The sequence below is a fragment of the Temnothorax longispinosus genome, chromosome 5, assembly GCF_030848805.1.
Source record: "Temnothorax longispinosus isolate EJ_2023e chromosome 5, Tlon_JGU_v1, whole genome shotgun sequence".
NCBI lineage: Eukaryota > Metazoa > Arthropoda > Insecta > Hymenoptera > Formicidae > Temnothorax > Temnothorax longispinosus.
This window is the reverse complement of record NC_092362.1, coordinates 18,839,200-18,855,522: the sequence shown is the minus strand read 5'-3', so window position 1 is coordinate 18,855,522 and position 16,323 is coordinate 18,839,200. Positions and strand designations below refer to the sequence as shown.

At 34.5% G+C, this 16,323-nt stretch overlaps 1 protein-coding gene across 2 annotated transcripts; it reads left to right on the top strand.

Moving 5' to 3' along the window:
* Positions 1-4,351: 4,351 nt before the first annotated feature.
* Positions 4,352-11,651, top strand: LOC139813971 (uncharacterized). Of its 2 annotated transcripts, none has more exons than XM_071779885.1 (3): positions 4,352-4,528; positions 7,945-8,723; positions 11,360-11,651. In XM_071779885.1, exons 2-3 carry the CDS (start codon positions 8,465-8,467, stop codon positions 11,629-11,631), a joined length of 531 nt encoding a protein of 176 aa, XP_071635986.1. In that variant the 5' UTR covers positions 4,352-4,528; positions 7,945-8,464; the 3' UTR covers positions 11,632-11,651. The 2 variants fall into 2 exon arrangements, with proteins under 2 accessions (XP_071635986.1, XP_071635985.1); XM_071779884.1 differs by having other exon boundaries at positions 4,352-4,685.
* The last annotated feature ends 4,672 nt before the right edge of the window (positions 11,652-16,323 follow it).

The following is a 16,323-nucleotide window of genomic DNA, read 5'->3' as shown; positions in this document are numbered from 1 at the left end:
ATCTTAAAACTTACATTTGAAAATTCTAAGGAAATGAGATATTTATTAAAGTTCCATGATTATCATTTTATTCTTGTATAAGATAAAAACATATCGAAAAATTTGCAACGATAGATATTTATTACTAATTATTTATAAAAGTTTAAATTTTCAAGTATATAAGTTGTTATAAATTTGGTACATCTCCTAGATTTTGTATTATAGATCTGTAAGCCCATGACTTGCGATTTTCAGATTCGCGGAATTATCGTGTTGATGGACGATAAATTTCGAAGGTTTTACATCGCGTTTTAGCATGATTATAAAATCTCGCTTCGGAAAAGATACACGGTATTTTCGAAAGATATGAGCTAGGCGCGTCTTTTGATTGACAGACCTGTAATTTTGCGAGAGTTATTCGACACGAAGCTCCGGACACAATGATAAATGAGATTTCTGACACAGCAATATCTTCGACTTTACCGGAACGTGGCGGTGTCGTTTTTTCAACGGGAAAATAAATACTCCTATCGCGCGAAATAATAATTATGGCAAGCGGGGAAACCAACGATAAATTTAATTCGGTTGATCGACCTTTTGCGGCGGCCGTCGCGGCGCTTAAAATTCATTACCAAGTTTTAATTAAAAATTAACTTTTATTTTCGTGCGCGATAGAAAATATCATCGTCGAAAAATGAGAAGTTCAACACCGCTTTGGCGCGTATGAATATTCGGTTCGCCACTTTCGTTTGTCGATCGTTTTAATTGGATTGATAATAACGCGCATCTTATAATTAATAGGGAACTGTGTATGCCACCGCAGATTCACGGATCTGGTAAACTAATGAGGAAGTAAGCAATTCTCTCTACTGTCTCTCTCACTCCCAAAGTGACCATCCGCAACGGATGGCATTTGCAATTAGGACTACCTAATTTCGAATGTGGCGCACCACGATTGGATTGCGCGTGTTGAATCATCATATAGATCACGCCGCTGACCCGTAAGGAATTATTGTTCATTTTGAACAAACCGCACTTTGTACGCATGCTTTAGTAATACCCACGTGATTATGTTAAATATGGATTTGAAATGTGAAACAATATAAAAATTCTACAAAAAGTAACTTCTAAATAATATAAAGGATAAACTGTAGAGAGCAAAGGGAAAATTAATAGTTTAAAAAATTTAATAAACTTAAAGAGGATTTATATATATTACTAAATAATAAAAATGTTGCAACAGTTTACATAAATCAGATTTGATTATTTAGTAAATGGGAACTGTAAATTCAACTGCAAACTCAGTTAAACTCGTCTTTTAACTCAACAAAGGAGAATCGCAATCAACATTGAGAAGTTTTGCCACGGACGTTGAATATACATTTTGCTGACAATTGCGGTTACGCAAGCGATGAGGAACTGTCCAAAATTTATTATCTCATTTAACTGCGTCAGTTTAATCATACTGAACAACGAACAGTTTCTTTTTGACCATTCTTCCAGTAACTTGCGCGCGAATTTGTTCGGCCGTTCATGAGTCATTTAGATAATTTGCATAAACGCGATCTTTTCTTTCTTGAACATTTTAAAGTAATTTAAAGAATTATAGAAATTAAAAGAATTTATATATATATATATATATATTTATAAATACATTATTTATATAGTTCGTTGATATCCTTGAGAGAAAAAGTGTTTCCAGGGGCAGAAAAGGGAAGATGCCAAGGACCACAAAGAGGCCAGCGGAGAAAGTGGGAGCGAAGAATCGTATTGGTGCAGAAGGTTGATTCGGTTTCGTCTCGAAATAGCTTTAGACCACCACAAGTCAAAAATATACCATGCGGCGTTGAGTCTAAATGTTGGGCGGACAGGGCAAAACGGGATAAAGAGAAGAATGCAATGCCGATGAATAATACGCGTTAGGAACAAATTTTACAGATGATTATACCGAAATTGTAGGACAACTTTTATGTTACGCGAAAATTTTTCCAAGAGAAAAGGTAATAGCACTTTATGAGTGCTATTATCCTTCCTCATGGTATCGACTATCGATACCGTTGACAAAGAACTTGGGGTTTAAGAAGATGATTTAGTGTTTCGAATGGACTTTATGGCACTAAAATGGGTTCTGTCCACAAGTCGAGAAACCCACAAATCATAAGCATTTTCGGATTTACGGTACGTATAGACTTAGCCAAAGTATAGAGGAAATTCAACATTGTAATAAGTAAAAAATAGTATTTAAATATTATTGAAAATGTTATTATACACTTTCTGTTATGTAATAACAATAAAGCGCTTGTTTTAAACGTTTTGTTAGCAATTATATTTTATTATAATTTAATATAAAAACTTACCAGTTTTTAAAAATACACTCTCTGATTTTCATTTAATAGTTTGTAAGAAATAATCTGATCATTCTAACACACGTAAAAATTTAGTGAGTTAAAAAATTTAGGAGACTGCTATATTTGTAAATATGTTAAAACAAAAGCTAGGAATTAGTATGAATATTATAAATAATACATTTTTGTTAAATTGACAAAGTATATTTTCGATGAAAAGTTGCAAAATTGCTTTCACACGAAACTGACATGTGTTATCTCTACAGTTTACGCTGGTTTATGACGGAAATCCTCATTTCTTGAACTGATAACCAACGTCATAGATCAGAATTCTATTCTCGTTTGCACATATTGAAAACCTTCTTGGAATTTCCTTGTTATGACACATGGACGCATTGTAAAACCAAATGAGCGCTGAAACTTAAAACATGTACCTACTTTGTGTCAATTTTTTAAAAGTACGTCCTATTTTTTTGGCTATTTTATATTAATTAGTTATATATAATCGTGAAATTATCAACTTATCAGATAATCAAATGATTAAATAAAAAGAACTTAAATAATAGCCGATTTTCTCTCACTCTTTCTCTTGAAATAGTTGTTTCTATCTTATTGAGATACTGACTCATTGGAATAGTGACGCAGTACTTTTCGTAATTAAGCACGTTGACTATGTAAAATAAACCGTGAATAAGATTTAAGCAAATAGCTTGTTTACATAAAGAATAGATTTCTTCGGATAAGGTACACGGTGCCAATGTACGAGGTGATGGTGCCAGAATGACGACTTTCCTGAAACGATTTAAAACTGTAGTACTTCGTAGTAATCTTGCGAACAGACATGAGCCAGCTTTCGCGGATTTCGTCATCTATCGCCAGAATTTAAACAGGTTGGTGTTTAGAACGAATACGTCACGACACGTCATCCGGACCAGTTTATAGATATAGTGACAGCAAATCTAGCAATCGTAGGATTTGCCGTTCGAGAAATTTTTTAAAGTTATAAATATGCAAATAAAATTATTTTACATATATGCAACAGTGTTCAGCAATTTGATGTTGTTGAGGTAATAATAAAAATTTGTATTTTCTGATCAAATAAAAATTTAAAGTAGTAGACAAAACTCGAGACAAAATACAATTAATTTTGATAGAAAAGAGAAAGAGAGAGGGAGGAATAAGATATTTCTTAATTTATACATGCTTTTGTTACGATTTAGAATTGACTACTAATTTGCGAACTTTATTTAGTTGTGAAAATTGTGCGTGAATTAAGCATGAATGTTGCATTTAGTGATTTATGACTGCATCGGTAAATCACATTACATCAATGTTTTAATTAATGTCAATAACAATCTGTTAACTTTCTATTCCCCTCGAAAATGTACTCTGCTGTTGTTCCATATTATTCCAATTCAAGAAGAAATTTTAGCTCATTTTTAACAATAAGTGGATAATTAGCAGATATTATTTTAGGTATATTTTCTGAAGTCCAAAAAACAAAGAAGTTTTGTGACGAAATAGAATGACCCTTCTTGCCGCGATATCGCAAGTCACGCTGCTGAGATATCGTAAGTCAAAGTTAGTGCTGCCGATCTAATGAAGATAAAGTTTTCATTAAGTTACATTACATATCACTCAAGCGTTAAACTTTCTTAGACGGGCAATCAAACATTTCCCCTTCCGGGAAACATTCATTTCTCATACTCGTATTGCACTTTTCCATTTTAATTGGATTAAAATAATTAATGTACCGGCAAGGATTATCAACACACTTCTTTGTTGGATGCTAATTCCGTAGTTTATATAGTATTATCTACGGTTTCTGGTGATTCCCCGCGAAGTATCTCGCACGTTCGCCGAATCGTTGAAGAGCCACAGCGTGCGGAATTGGATGCGCACCAACTTCGTCGTCGCTTTCTCATCGTGATCTTCAACGAAGTCTCCGGTTGTGGTCGGTGACGAGGGTGTGCAAGTGAGAGCCAACGCCGACGCCTGGCGTCGGTTCTCGCCCTAGCGGCCGCCGCGACGCCGAGTTTGCCGTCAGTGTGCCGCGCATCGTCGGACGTGCATCGTGTCGGTCGAGTCGCCGCTCGTGTGTGCGAGCCAATCGAGACATGTGATTCGAACCCGTCGCGATCGCCGGGAAGGATGAAGTAGAAAATGACGAGGAGATATCCCACGATCGTGGACGGCCTAAAGTGGTAAGGATCGATCGTCGCGCGCGGCATATCGATCCGGAGAGATCGTGAATTCGGGGGACGTACGAGAGCAGACATCGGTGATGTCTTGGAGTGATATCTCGAGACGGAGAGGCGCGAATATCATCTCTCTCGATATAATTACGGTTAAAGGGCAGAGGTTGTTAAGTTTATAGAAAAAGGGGGATAATTACGGCCGTGGCGGAGCTCTTGAAGGAGTGGAACACGGAGATGAACATATGGGGGGGACAGATCGGCGGAGATGTTTATGCGTCTCCCTAGAAGATTTATGCGAAACGCTATCTATAATTAGTCGGCGGAAAAAATAAGTCAACGAGGAGAGCGCAGTGATTATCGTACGGGAGAGAAAAAAACCGATGTTCCGACTTTGAAATTGTCGAAGGGCGGTCTCTCTCTCTCTCTCTCTCTCTCTCTCTCTCTCTCTCTTTCTGTTTTGCCCTTAACCCTTTTGTAGTGAGTTAAATGATACTGAATAATTGAATGTAAAAGTACTTCTGTATCCTGACGGGTAAATATAATTATTGTAATATATAGCTTCTGTTATAATAAAGTATGTATATTTTCGATGTTTGATATGAGGGTTATAAATTAAGGTTACATTATTATGCAGAAAAGTAAAAAATATTTTAAATATTTATTGATAATATTAACAAATACTAATTTATTTCAATTAGTACCGCAGCAATTAACGTAAAAATATTTTATATTTAATTTGTTATATTTCATTTGTTCAATGCAAGCAAAGTTAATTTTAAATCTAGTTTCAATGATCATTCGAATTATTAATATATTATATAATATTAAATATAATATTAAATATAATATATATTAACAGAAATGATGTTACCTATTTTAAACATATATATATATAGTTTCAAAAGTGTTGCTTTGTTGAATATATATATATATATATATATATATATATATAGATATCACATTTTATATTCTCGTCAAGTTGGTAATGTTTCAAAAAAGGATTTATTTTATCTTCCTCCCTCTATAACTTTAAAATAAGACTTACTTATTGTTCAGCAATAAGATATTTAATATTTGGCAAGAGGTGGGCAAAAATACTTTATATGCACATACATATAAAAAAAACACTTTAAAACTTAACACAGAAGTGTTAGTAGAAAATAAGTCGTTAATTACATTTCAATGTATTTTGAGTATTTTGTAACATTATTTACGTGTACAATTCATTCTGATTCTCGTATTCTCGTACATATTAGATCTGAATGTTCGATAATTGAAGAAATTGTAAAGTTGAATAGAAGTTGTTAAAAATATCGACGGATTCAATATTTCAAGTTGTGTACACAAGGAAAAATATGATTAAATAATAATAAAGAATATGTAAGAAAAGCGACCTAACACAAGTAAGTCTTATTATCTTTTTGGTGTGCTTATGTTATAAACTTTAAAGGTTCTTTAATTACAAAAATAGTACAGCAGTAAAAGTAACAAGATATGAAGAGAGAGCATCGAGGTTTTACAAAAGGTGGCGTATATAATTTTTACAGCAACTCGTAACTTCGATCATAATGTGAAGTTATGTTGCGTACATAAAGTACTTATGCAGACTATCGATTTTAACGCATAACGTTAATGAGGAGGCTCGTAAGACCTTTTCTCACTCCTGTCAGTGTAAAGCTTCAGTTCCTCTACTTAATCCTGCTAGTCTATCTATGGTAAACGCGCCCTCGCGTGATATATTATTTCACAAAAGAGACATCTTACGAGAGAAGTGCTTTAAATAAAATCCGTTGCAACATCGCATTCGTTAAAGATATTTCCTCGTCATTGTTGTTTTATGTTCCTTTTATAGACGAGAACTCATGTTGCATTGTGATAATAGCAGACATAAAATAGTTTCTTATGTGGATCATCTTTTTATAATCTTTTTATAATATACGAAAGAGGGTAGTTTAATAAATTAAAACAAAATAATAAAAAATGTAATATTATTATTAACTTGTTTATTTGTTTTTTATTCACGAAAAATGATTCTTTATTCAGATATTAAGAATATCTGAAATGTATGAAATATTTTGATTGAAAGAAAATTATAGATAAAAAGTGAAGAAAAATGTATATTTAAATAATTAGAAAAACAAAATTATATATAAAGTGATAATATGTATCAGTAAAATTACTTGAATATACAGAGAGATAGTTATCACTAGCAACAAGTTACTTAATTTCCTCGGCACTCTCTTATAGTCTCAAAGTAAAATACACTACCAGGCATAAACTCCGAAGAGAATATATTGATAAGGTATCACAAAGTTGTATTGGTCGGACTGAGCTTTACCTTTGTCGATACTCGATTATAGTTGCCGGAACGTCTTCACGCGTACCGATATCTTCCCCATGTATCGCGTTCACTGTAACTTCGACAGCTTCGACAGTCCACAGAGATGTCTTTCAACTATGCCAAGTTCCGCCTGAAACTTCGAATGCTGCCAACTACGTTCTCAATATTGTCACTGATCTTTATCCTATTCAATCCGAGTTAGGCAAGACACATTTCCAATCGCTTAAACTTGGATTTGATGAAGTTAAATATTGCCCGAGTTTTGTGAATTTATATTTGGAAGGAAATGTTAAGTATAATATTCCAATTAATTAGCATTTTTAAGTTCTCGTTTTTCTTAAGGTTTCATAGTTTCTAAAAGTTCCTTTTGCATGCATCCACACTTTAATTCTTCTTCTTTAAATTAGTTATCTTTGATTTCTACTTTTCTTCAATTGTTCTTACTACACTATTACACTCACAAATAATGTATGTCTATGTGTGATGTGTAGATGCATAAAAGTATCTGCAATATATTGAGCTCTTTGATTTGCTAAGCTCGAATAATTGTGCTGATCAGGATTTAAATAAATATTAGTTTTCCAAAACTTTAATTAATAAATTTACAATCAAAGTATGAAACAAATTATTTCGAAATAACTTATCTGAATGTAATATGAAATAAAATTATAACTTTCTAAATTTTAATGTAATTAAAAAATTATTATTATTTAGAATATTTTATGTTCTTTTATTTTAAGCAATGAGTATCCACAAGTCAAGAAAATATTGTACGATATCTTTGTGCTTAATTTTACACGTTTTCAAAGCTTTTGCGATCGCGTACGGAATAATCAAGGCAATAATCGACGGGATGGATCTAATTAGCATGCGAGCTCGCATCCGGCAGGCAGAATAACAGGGGAGATGCGAAGAGGGAAAGATAGAGAAAGGGAGAGAAAAAGAAATATAGATTGCCAGTTATTTTCACTGAGAGTTTAGGAGAGGCGCAATTTGCCACGGTCGTAATTACTCTGACCGTATTATTCACGTGTACGTGCAGGCCAGAAAGAAATCAAACCTTCCCATGTTTTATTTGTAGAGTCAAGAAGAACGCGCGGGGGTTCTCTTCAGAGCGAAGCCGGAACTGTCAATATAACGCCGGATCCATGACATCCTCACCTGGATATCCTGTCGAATTTTTTCCGAATTGATACTTTTTCCGATAATCGAATTCCACCGAATGGAAGATTCGCGACATCCGAACAGATATTTCGAAAACCAGACGCGGCCCGACGTTTCTCGCGAAGGACATCGAGTCGGCAGAAGATTGTGCAAAAACTTTTACGAACGTTCAAGTTTAAGTGCAGAAGAGTTACGATAAAAACAGTGCTTGATACAGTCGAGTCCGTAACACAAATCGTCAAAATTTGTGATCGACAAGTGGAGGATAAGGATTTTACGAAGTTACAGCGAGATTCGATATAATAATTCGTAAAGAAAGACGCAATTATCAAGAGATTCAGAGAAGATAATTATTAATATAAAGCGAGAGATCCGAGTGGCGATCAGTGGCTTTAAGGAAGGGAGGAACAGTGGTGGCTGTGTGGTAACTTAAAAGAATGGCGGAAGACTCTTTTCGCCGGAAAACCAGATCGGCTTCGATTTGTGCCCCTGGATTTTCCAGCATGGAACAAATGTTGGAAGCAATGCCACCCTCGGGAGCTCGTGACAGGGAAAGAGGCGAGCGGGAAAGGGACAGCGGTAGTGGGACGCCGGATGGCAGTACACCCACGAGAAGACGAAGACCGGCTACAAGATCCCAGAGCGCCCGTGTTTCCGGCGGAAATAAAAGCATCCGACGCCGTGCCGCCGCTCAAGGTAATGGTAATAGCGGTAGGAATGGGGGCTAAATAAGTAATAATTTATTCGTTGCGTGGGTGAATGTTGCGACCTGATTAAGATTTATGATTCCCAGAAGCATTTAAAGACTCAAGAACTCAAAGATTTATAAAAATACTTATAAAGTATTAAGGATGTATATCGCTTATGTCAAAATAGAGGGATGAAGCTGAAATTTACAGAGATGTTCACTTATATATCCCAAAAACCTGTGTTAAATTTGCGATCATGCCCGACCCGTTTCTGAGATATTTGCTTTAAAAGTTACAGAAATTGTATATATATATAGATATACTTCCCATGTAAATATCATAACATGTATCTCTGCTCCTGTACAGTAAAAATGAATGAAATTTTTATGGTACACTTCTATGACATCGAGAATTGCAATTACGGGTTTTTAAGTTTTTTGTTAATATATTTTTTTTTCAATTTTTTAATGATTTATTTGAACAACATCAAGTACAAAAATGGGACAAAATTGCGATTTTTACGCTTTTCCTGTCCCAATGATAACATATTGTTTATGAATAATTTCTGAGACTAGCTTTACACTGTTTAATCAAGAAAACAAAATTATACTACATATAGCTATACGTAAAACATCCTTAAAAGAGTGATCTGTCAACCATTTGAATTCGGTAAGTTCGTCAAATTCTCGTTCAATAAGTTTCAAGAAATTTTAAGATTTGTCGATTCTGTTTTTCAAAAGTACATCTTTCGTCTTTTAAACATTTTAATTCAAGGATCTGTAACTAAACACTATAGCAGAACTTAAACTGTCAAATGACCGTTTCGCGTGTCCAGCTCTTTCCCAATGATCACGATATGAATATTGGCCGAGATCGGATCTCGAGGTACGTAAAAGTCTATTTTGCGCGACAGGATCACGTAATGCGGCGCGATCGGACGTAACTTCCGATGGTATCCGATGAACTCGTAGAAACGTCATCGGTGACGTACGATCCCTCTTGACGAAAGAGCAAAGTGTATCGATATTGCACCGGCGCTCTATAGACACGTCGTCGCTCTAAAGCCTGGCGAGAGTTCTTGAAATTATTGGCGGCCGCTATTCTCGGACATGGATTTGGCTAGTAGGTCACTGACAGCCCAAACCCGTCTCTCGTCGTACACTACCGCGTCTCATCTAGAAATCAGTTTTGTCGCTAAGCATTAGTGCAGTCTCCGTTTTATGCGCGCGCTGAAACACGGAGATGTATTAATGTGAAACGGGAATAATTAGAGCGGTAATTCCTGTTGTTTGTACGCAGATGTAATACGAGCAAGACTGTCAAGTCTTAATTAAAGACTAAAGAGCTAAAGTTTCGGTATAATGTGTCAGGAAGCGGTAGAAAATTGGCAAACATTCCTCGCTTAATAGATTGTTATCTTATTGCGACTTCCATTAAAATAATCTTATTTTTTTATCTTGATATTTTGAAAAAAAAATATTATCTGCATAACTATTTGTCGATATATGTGTTCTGCATAAAATTATGCAAAATTACCAAAAATGTCACTGTTAACGTAATTACATGTTATACTATGTGGATTACAAATATAAATTAGACATTATTTACTTACAATTAATGATGGGGTATTACAGAATTAATTGTTAGATCAAATAGCTTTAATCCACTGTTTTAATATTACAGACACGGAAGAATTAGCTTCTGTTTCAAAGCTTGTATTCCCCCTTCAAAACTTTAATCGCAATAACATTGGAAGGAGAAATCCTATTTTCTTGAAATTAATAAAATGGAGAAATTTGTCTGCTTGATAAACTTCGCGATTAAGTGGAGCAAATATTCGTAAACGCGGTTCTGAGCTCGCTCTTCTTTTCCTTTTCCGCGTCGTTTAATTTCGTTTCCCGGCGCCCTCTCCAGGTTGCACTAAATCACTTGACTTTCCACGCGTCGACTTTGCGATGTAATAGGTGTAGTGCCTTTGAAAAATACTCTGTTCTTTGCTTTCCTCTCGAGCACTTTGCCGGTGAAAAGCCCGCAGTCAAAAAGGAACTTTTTCGTTCTGCCCTATTCATTGCTAAAGGGTTTTTTTTATAAATAGTATTATTACTCATTGAAATACATTCAAACTTTTCCTATAATAAAATCTATTATTGTAACATTACAATGTAGAGAGTATCAAAAATGTATTTCTGTAAAAATTGAATTTTTTTTAGAGACAGAAACCATCTGTGCTCTCGACACGAATATAGGTATTTCACGTTTTTGTATAAAATGCCCGAATAAAATTTGGACACAGAGAGATAGCTTTTAAATGGATAAAATCATTAAAATTTTTTTTATATTTATTTTGCTAGTAATCACATTTTAATATCTGTTACGCTGCGATACAACAATTTATCTCTTTTTTTTGTTAAAATTGTGATTGAATAGCTTATTGACTTACCGCGATTGATATCGACATCGATATTATAAAACATCCATACGCGGTATGCATGACATACGGTATATAACACGGTTATTAGAATCTGCTAAATATGTTACATATAGCTTTGACAAAATCTGTATATATTTATACCCGATATCTATACTGCTCTATAATTATTTCTGTTGAGTATGTATTAATATCTATAATTTTGTCGCTTTCAGCCGCCGCTCATCATCATCACCATCATGAGCCGAGCATGAAGTCGGCCCACTGCAGCAGTGAGCCCAGATTGACCGAGAATGACGTCAGTCCGGGGATCAGGAGACGAGGGAGCCGAAGGGGGCAGAGTATGCACCACACGCATCAGAGGAAGAGCAACGCCTTCCTGGATGTGCCTGACGTCTCGTCTCAGATGCCACCGCGGGAGGAAGGCGAGGACGAGGATAGTTACAGACTCCGTAGCTTCAGTCTCACCAGCAAAGGTCAGAAATAGCTCTCTTCCACCTGTTGTAAATGTAAACAACCGTAGGAAACGATTTCGCTCCTTACGCGAAAACGTCGAAGGGGAAGCTTTCGGTGTCGACCAGGGTTTAATTGCGCGCACGACAGGATAGATAGGAAGTGCAGATATACGCGCTGGATAAATATGAGAGAGAATAGATCATCTGTTGTGGACTTAAAAGATAAGGATGACACTTGACATAAAGTGGAATAAAATAATTAAAATAATTACATGAATAATAATAACATAATAATAAGTAATACATTTCTAATAATACAATCAATAATTTATAAGTCTTGTGTATTTAATTTAATAGTTTTTACAAAATTATGATGCAACAATTCTTGTTACGGATAACTTTGTATATTGTCTTACTTATTAATGATCCTACGTGATTCTACTATCTAGAATTTAAAATCTCGAAAGGACCTTGACGGGGTTCTTTTATAGTAGAAACGTTGAATTCAAATAATTAAATTTCCCAGGAGATTTTTTAAGTACCTCTCAAGAGATATACTTTAGAATTTCTAATTTTTAGTAGGTAGATTTGACGAGCAGTGGAATGTCATATAATATACATGCTATATACATCTTTGGGGAATATATTTTAGATTGCAATATATATTTAATATCTCAAATATTTTCCTAGCGTCCTTATATTAAACTTTTTGTATCCTTAAATATTTTCCAACTTCTTTATTATCGTTGTGGTTTCCCAAACATTTCATAAACCATCGACGTTCACTTAACAGCAAGAGCGATGTAAAACTTTTTCAGTGTGTGTATACCTCGCTCTATTGCGACGCAAATTATTGACAGCTTCCAGTATTATATAAACATTCTCGATTTACCACGAAAGTATCGGTAACTATGTGGGCGAAGCAACTGTTGAATTTTTCGATAGTTTCGTAACAACGCATGGTTTCGGGCGAATTGATTATCGATTAAATTGTTTTACAGTATTACATTCACGTAATAAAATATTGTTTACAACGGATCAGCGGTTTTTATTTAAAGTTACAATTGTTTAATGAAACTTGTGCTTTGCGTCATTGAAGCAACGCTATTATATATTGCAATACTATTATTTTACAATCAAAAGAACCATTTATTTACAAGGCGAGTAGTTTCAGTCAAATTGCTGACTATAATAGGGTGTCTCAGAGATTGCGTATTCTCTCAAACTTTAGACTTCAAAACTTTTTTTACATAATTACAAGAGATTAAAGTACCATTTTTTCTTGCAGTTCTTAAATTTATAATTTAATTAAACTTTTCCAACCACTTTATTTTTTAATTTAAATAGAATAATATTTACTTGAAATAAATGACAGAAAATAATTTGGTTGTTGATACGAAAACTATTAATACGTTAAATCGAAACAGCATTTCCCGTTTAACTTATTTATTTTCTTACGTTCAGACAAAATTCTGTGGAGTTTCAAATACACAATAACATTGTAGAGTTCGTATTTGGATAGCATTCTCTTCGTTGCGACGCTATTATCTTTCACGGAATTTACAGACAATTTACATGGGAAAGGAACGATAATAAAAATAAATTTAATCGAAATATTTCAAGCTATGTTTCTTCGCGTTTCTGCCCCACGTGTGTACTTCGCGAGAAGCCGCGCCAGAAATACACAAGTGCGAGAGAGATTCAGCAGGGGAGAAGAGCAGTGGAGTCGAGATAAGCGAAAATAGAGCGCAGCTATAGTTATGACGTCGACGTGGCTCTACCACTCGAGTTCGACAAACCAGTGAATGCGCGTAGAAGTCATTTACACTCATCTGTCTAGAGAGCCGCTCTTTATAATAATACTCGCTTACATGAATAGAAATGAATATGCTTAGGTATAACTTTAGCGGTAAGGTTGATTCGATATCTGGTAGAAATAGGTAGTCGTCGATCGACACTATTGAATTTTCCTTACGGCAATTCCTTGGTGTCATTATGGCATCGTCGAGTTAGTTTAATTCCTAGGTAATATCGATTAAGCCTCGAGTAACCGTAAACGATTAAGAAAATGTTATTATTATATTGATGAGGCAGCAGGTATAGTAGAACAGCGTCGCAAAATAATTTTTCTCGATAGGCTCTTACGATCTTGTTGACATTTGTTATGTCGGCGTAGTGCCGTTAGCAAATATGTTAGCGTGACGTTAACGTTCGAAACATTGCTTGTCACTTGTGTCTATTTTTAATATATATTATTTACTTCATATCTATTATTATTATCATCTGTATCTATTTTTAACAAGATTTTTAATATATATTATTTACTTGATATCTATCACTATTATTTGTCGAATAATAAAGCTGACATTTCAGTAGTAATAATTTTTTAATTAAATAGCTGAAGATCTAGGCCGGTATTCATAGTCGGTTCTTATTTCAAGACCGTCTTAAGTAATGTCTTAAGATGCTAATACGGCTCTGTGTGATTGGTTCATGACGTCTTAAGATTGTACTTAAGACGGTCTTAAATATAAGAACCGACTATGAATACCGGCCTTAGAAACCTTTGCACACACAAGTTCAAGTAATCCTGAAAATATGTTACAAGATTCTTTTCTTTTCATTTTAAGATGGTAATTAAAAACTCTTAATTGTATGTATTAATCCTTGTTAAAATTTTAAGCAAGCTTTGGAAAGCAAGCGCATTATGTACATACGTGTTAAAAACTAAATGTTAAAATGTTATAACTTCTTATTAATTTTCTTTTATATAAAAAAAATTCTAACTTCGTCGACGAATTTGTCACCGAAATTTAATACTACCGAAGTGTACCTACAGTACTATATGTGTATAAAACATTTTCAGTATCCTACACTTGATATTCTATCCGATCGCTTTTGCATCGTGTTCGTGCAATTCTATCCGAATTTGTCTTCCTCTCTCTCTTCCTCTTTCCCTCTCCCTCTTTCTTTTTCTCTCTCTCTTTCCCTTTCCCTCCCTCTCTCTCTCTCTCTCTCTCTCTCTCTCTCTTTATATCTATCTCTATCTATTTAATCGTTTTCGGAGCGGAAGTGGAGTGCAATGCAGTAACAAAGTTAGAGCTTGAATTTACGTTAAAGTGACATGAAATCCCTCGTTTCTCGCCCAGATCAAATAGTTTGCTTGCCCGCTTGTTAATCATTCTCGGAAAGTTACTGTTTAAGAGCGGAACGTGCCTTCCGGGCAAAGTTGGTGGTTTAGGTCAGTGGATATACATCAGCAGATCGTCAAAATTATTCTAACTGACGGGGATGAACGGTTCTTCGAAATTCATGTTACATCAGTTTATCACTATTTCACTAGATGCAGACAGTTTGATAGCGATGCAAGCTATAATCTGGTGCAATCAGTTTGCGTTAGCAACTCTTCTCGTTTGTTGCGTAATTGAAAGCAAAATTTCATTAAACTACGTCAGTATACAAAATTCGATCCGTATATAATTCTATCCTTCGTGATTATAGATTAAAATTTAACTTTTAATTAATACTGATATTTTTTCAATATGATCTGATATATTTTATGTATATTATCAGCATAAAAGTGTGAGTTTGCGACAGATTCGTTTGGTTGACATTATTAATTGAGCTTTCTAATTGAGTTTCCAACTTGGCAAAATAGATTCTATTTCATTGGAAACTAACCGTAAGTAAGAAAGAATATAAATGGAATGGCGAATATAAATGGAACGGACGTATTATTTCTGTTCAAGAAACTTTCCGAATGATCGAATCCATTTCCCATTCTCCACGTCTTTCATAGACTCGTTTGTCTTTGTCTGGTCAAAACTTGTGATTCCTGGTTTAAGTTGCTTCATCATAAATCGAATTCGACCACCTGTTACATTCGTAAACACTGATTTCTTGCCAGTTTTCATAACGAGTTTGGGATAACAGAATAGTCCCAAACTGGAAAAGAGCTTTTAAAATAATTATTATTTTGAACATTTATTGTAGCAAAGCAGCATAAATTATTTGAATTTATTTTAAAGGAAAATAGTAACTTAAATAATTTTTTCTACATTTTCAGAAATTATTAAAAAATTGATAACCGGTTTTGAGACATTTTTTAAAAATCGTTATTTAATTCTATACCAAAATTATACCAACTACATAAGTACATAGATGAATGCATCTATGATTATAAGAATTAAAAGATAAAGCATTATAAGAACAAAGATATTGTAGATATCGGCTCCGAAACGGCACGTGTCCTAGAATCAGCAATACAAAAGAAGATAAGAAGGAAGCCTTGAGAAAATAAGCAGAATATTTCGTTGATGCGTAAACCGAGACCGAGAGGTAACGTAATCTGGCAAGCGCTTCTTCGACCTGTTACATTCTCGCCTGTCGCTTCCATTTTCGCGAGAACTTCCCTGAACGGTGTTTCTCAGAAGGTTATTTGAGATCTTATTGTTGTTTTGAAAGAGCAACTTGCTCAACGATATAGTACAAGACAATTCGCGATAATTCCGCGAACAAAAACTTTCAAGAGCAAAATATTCTCTGTTAACTGTCTAAAAAAAAAACTTTTAGAAAGAGATGAGGAAGTTTGTTTGGAAGTGACTCAAGATTTTCATACAAGATATATGTGCATGTATATTTCATACAGTGCACATTTCTATATGGGAAATATCAAATATATCCTTGCACATGCGGGTTTCGACAATCCGATGTGCTCGATAGAT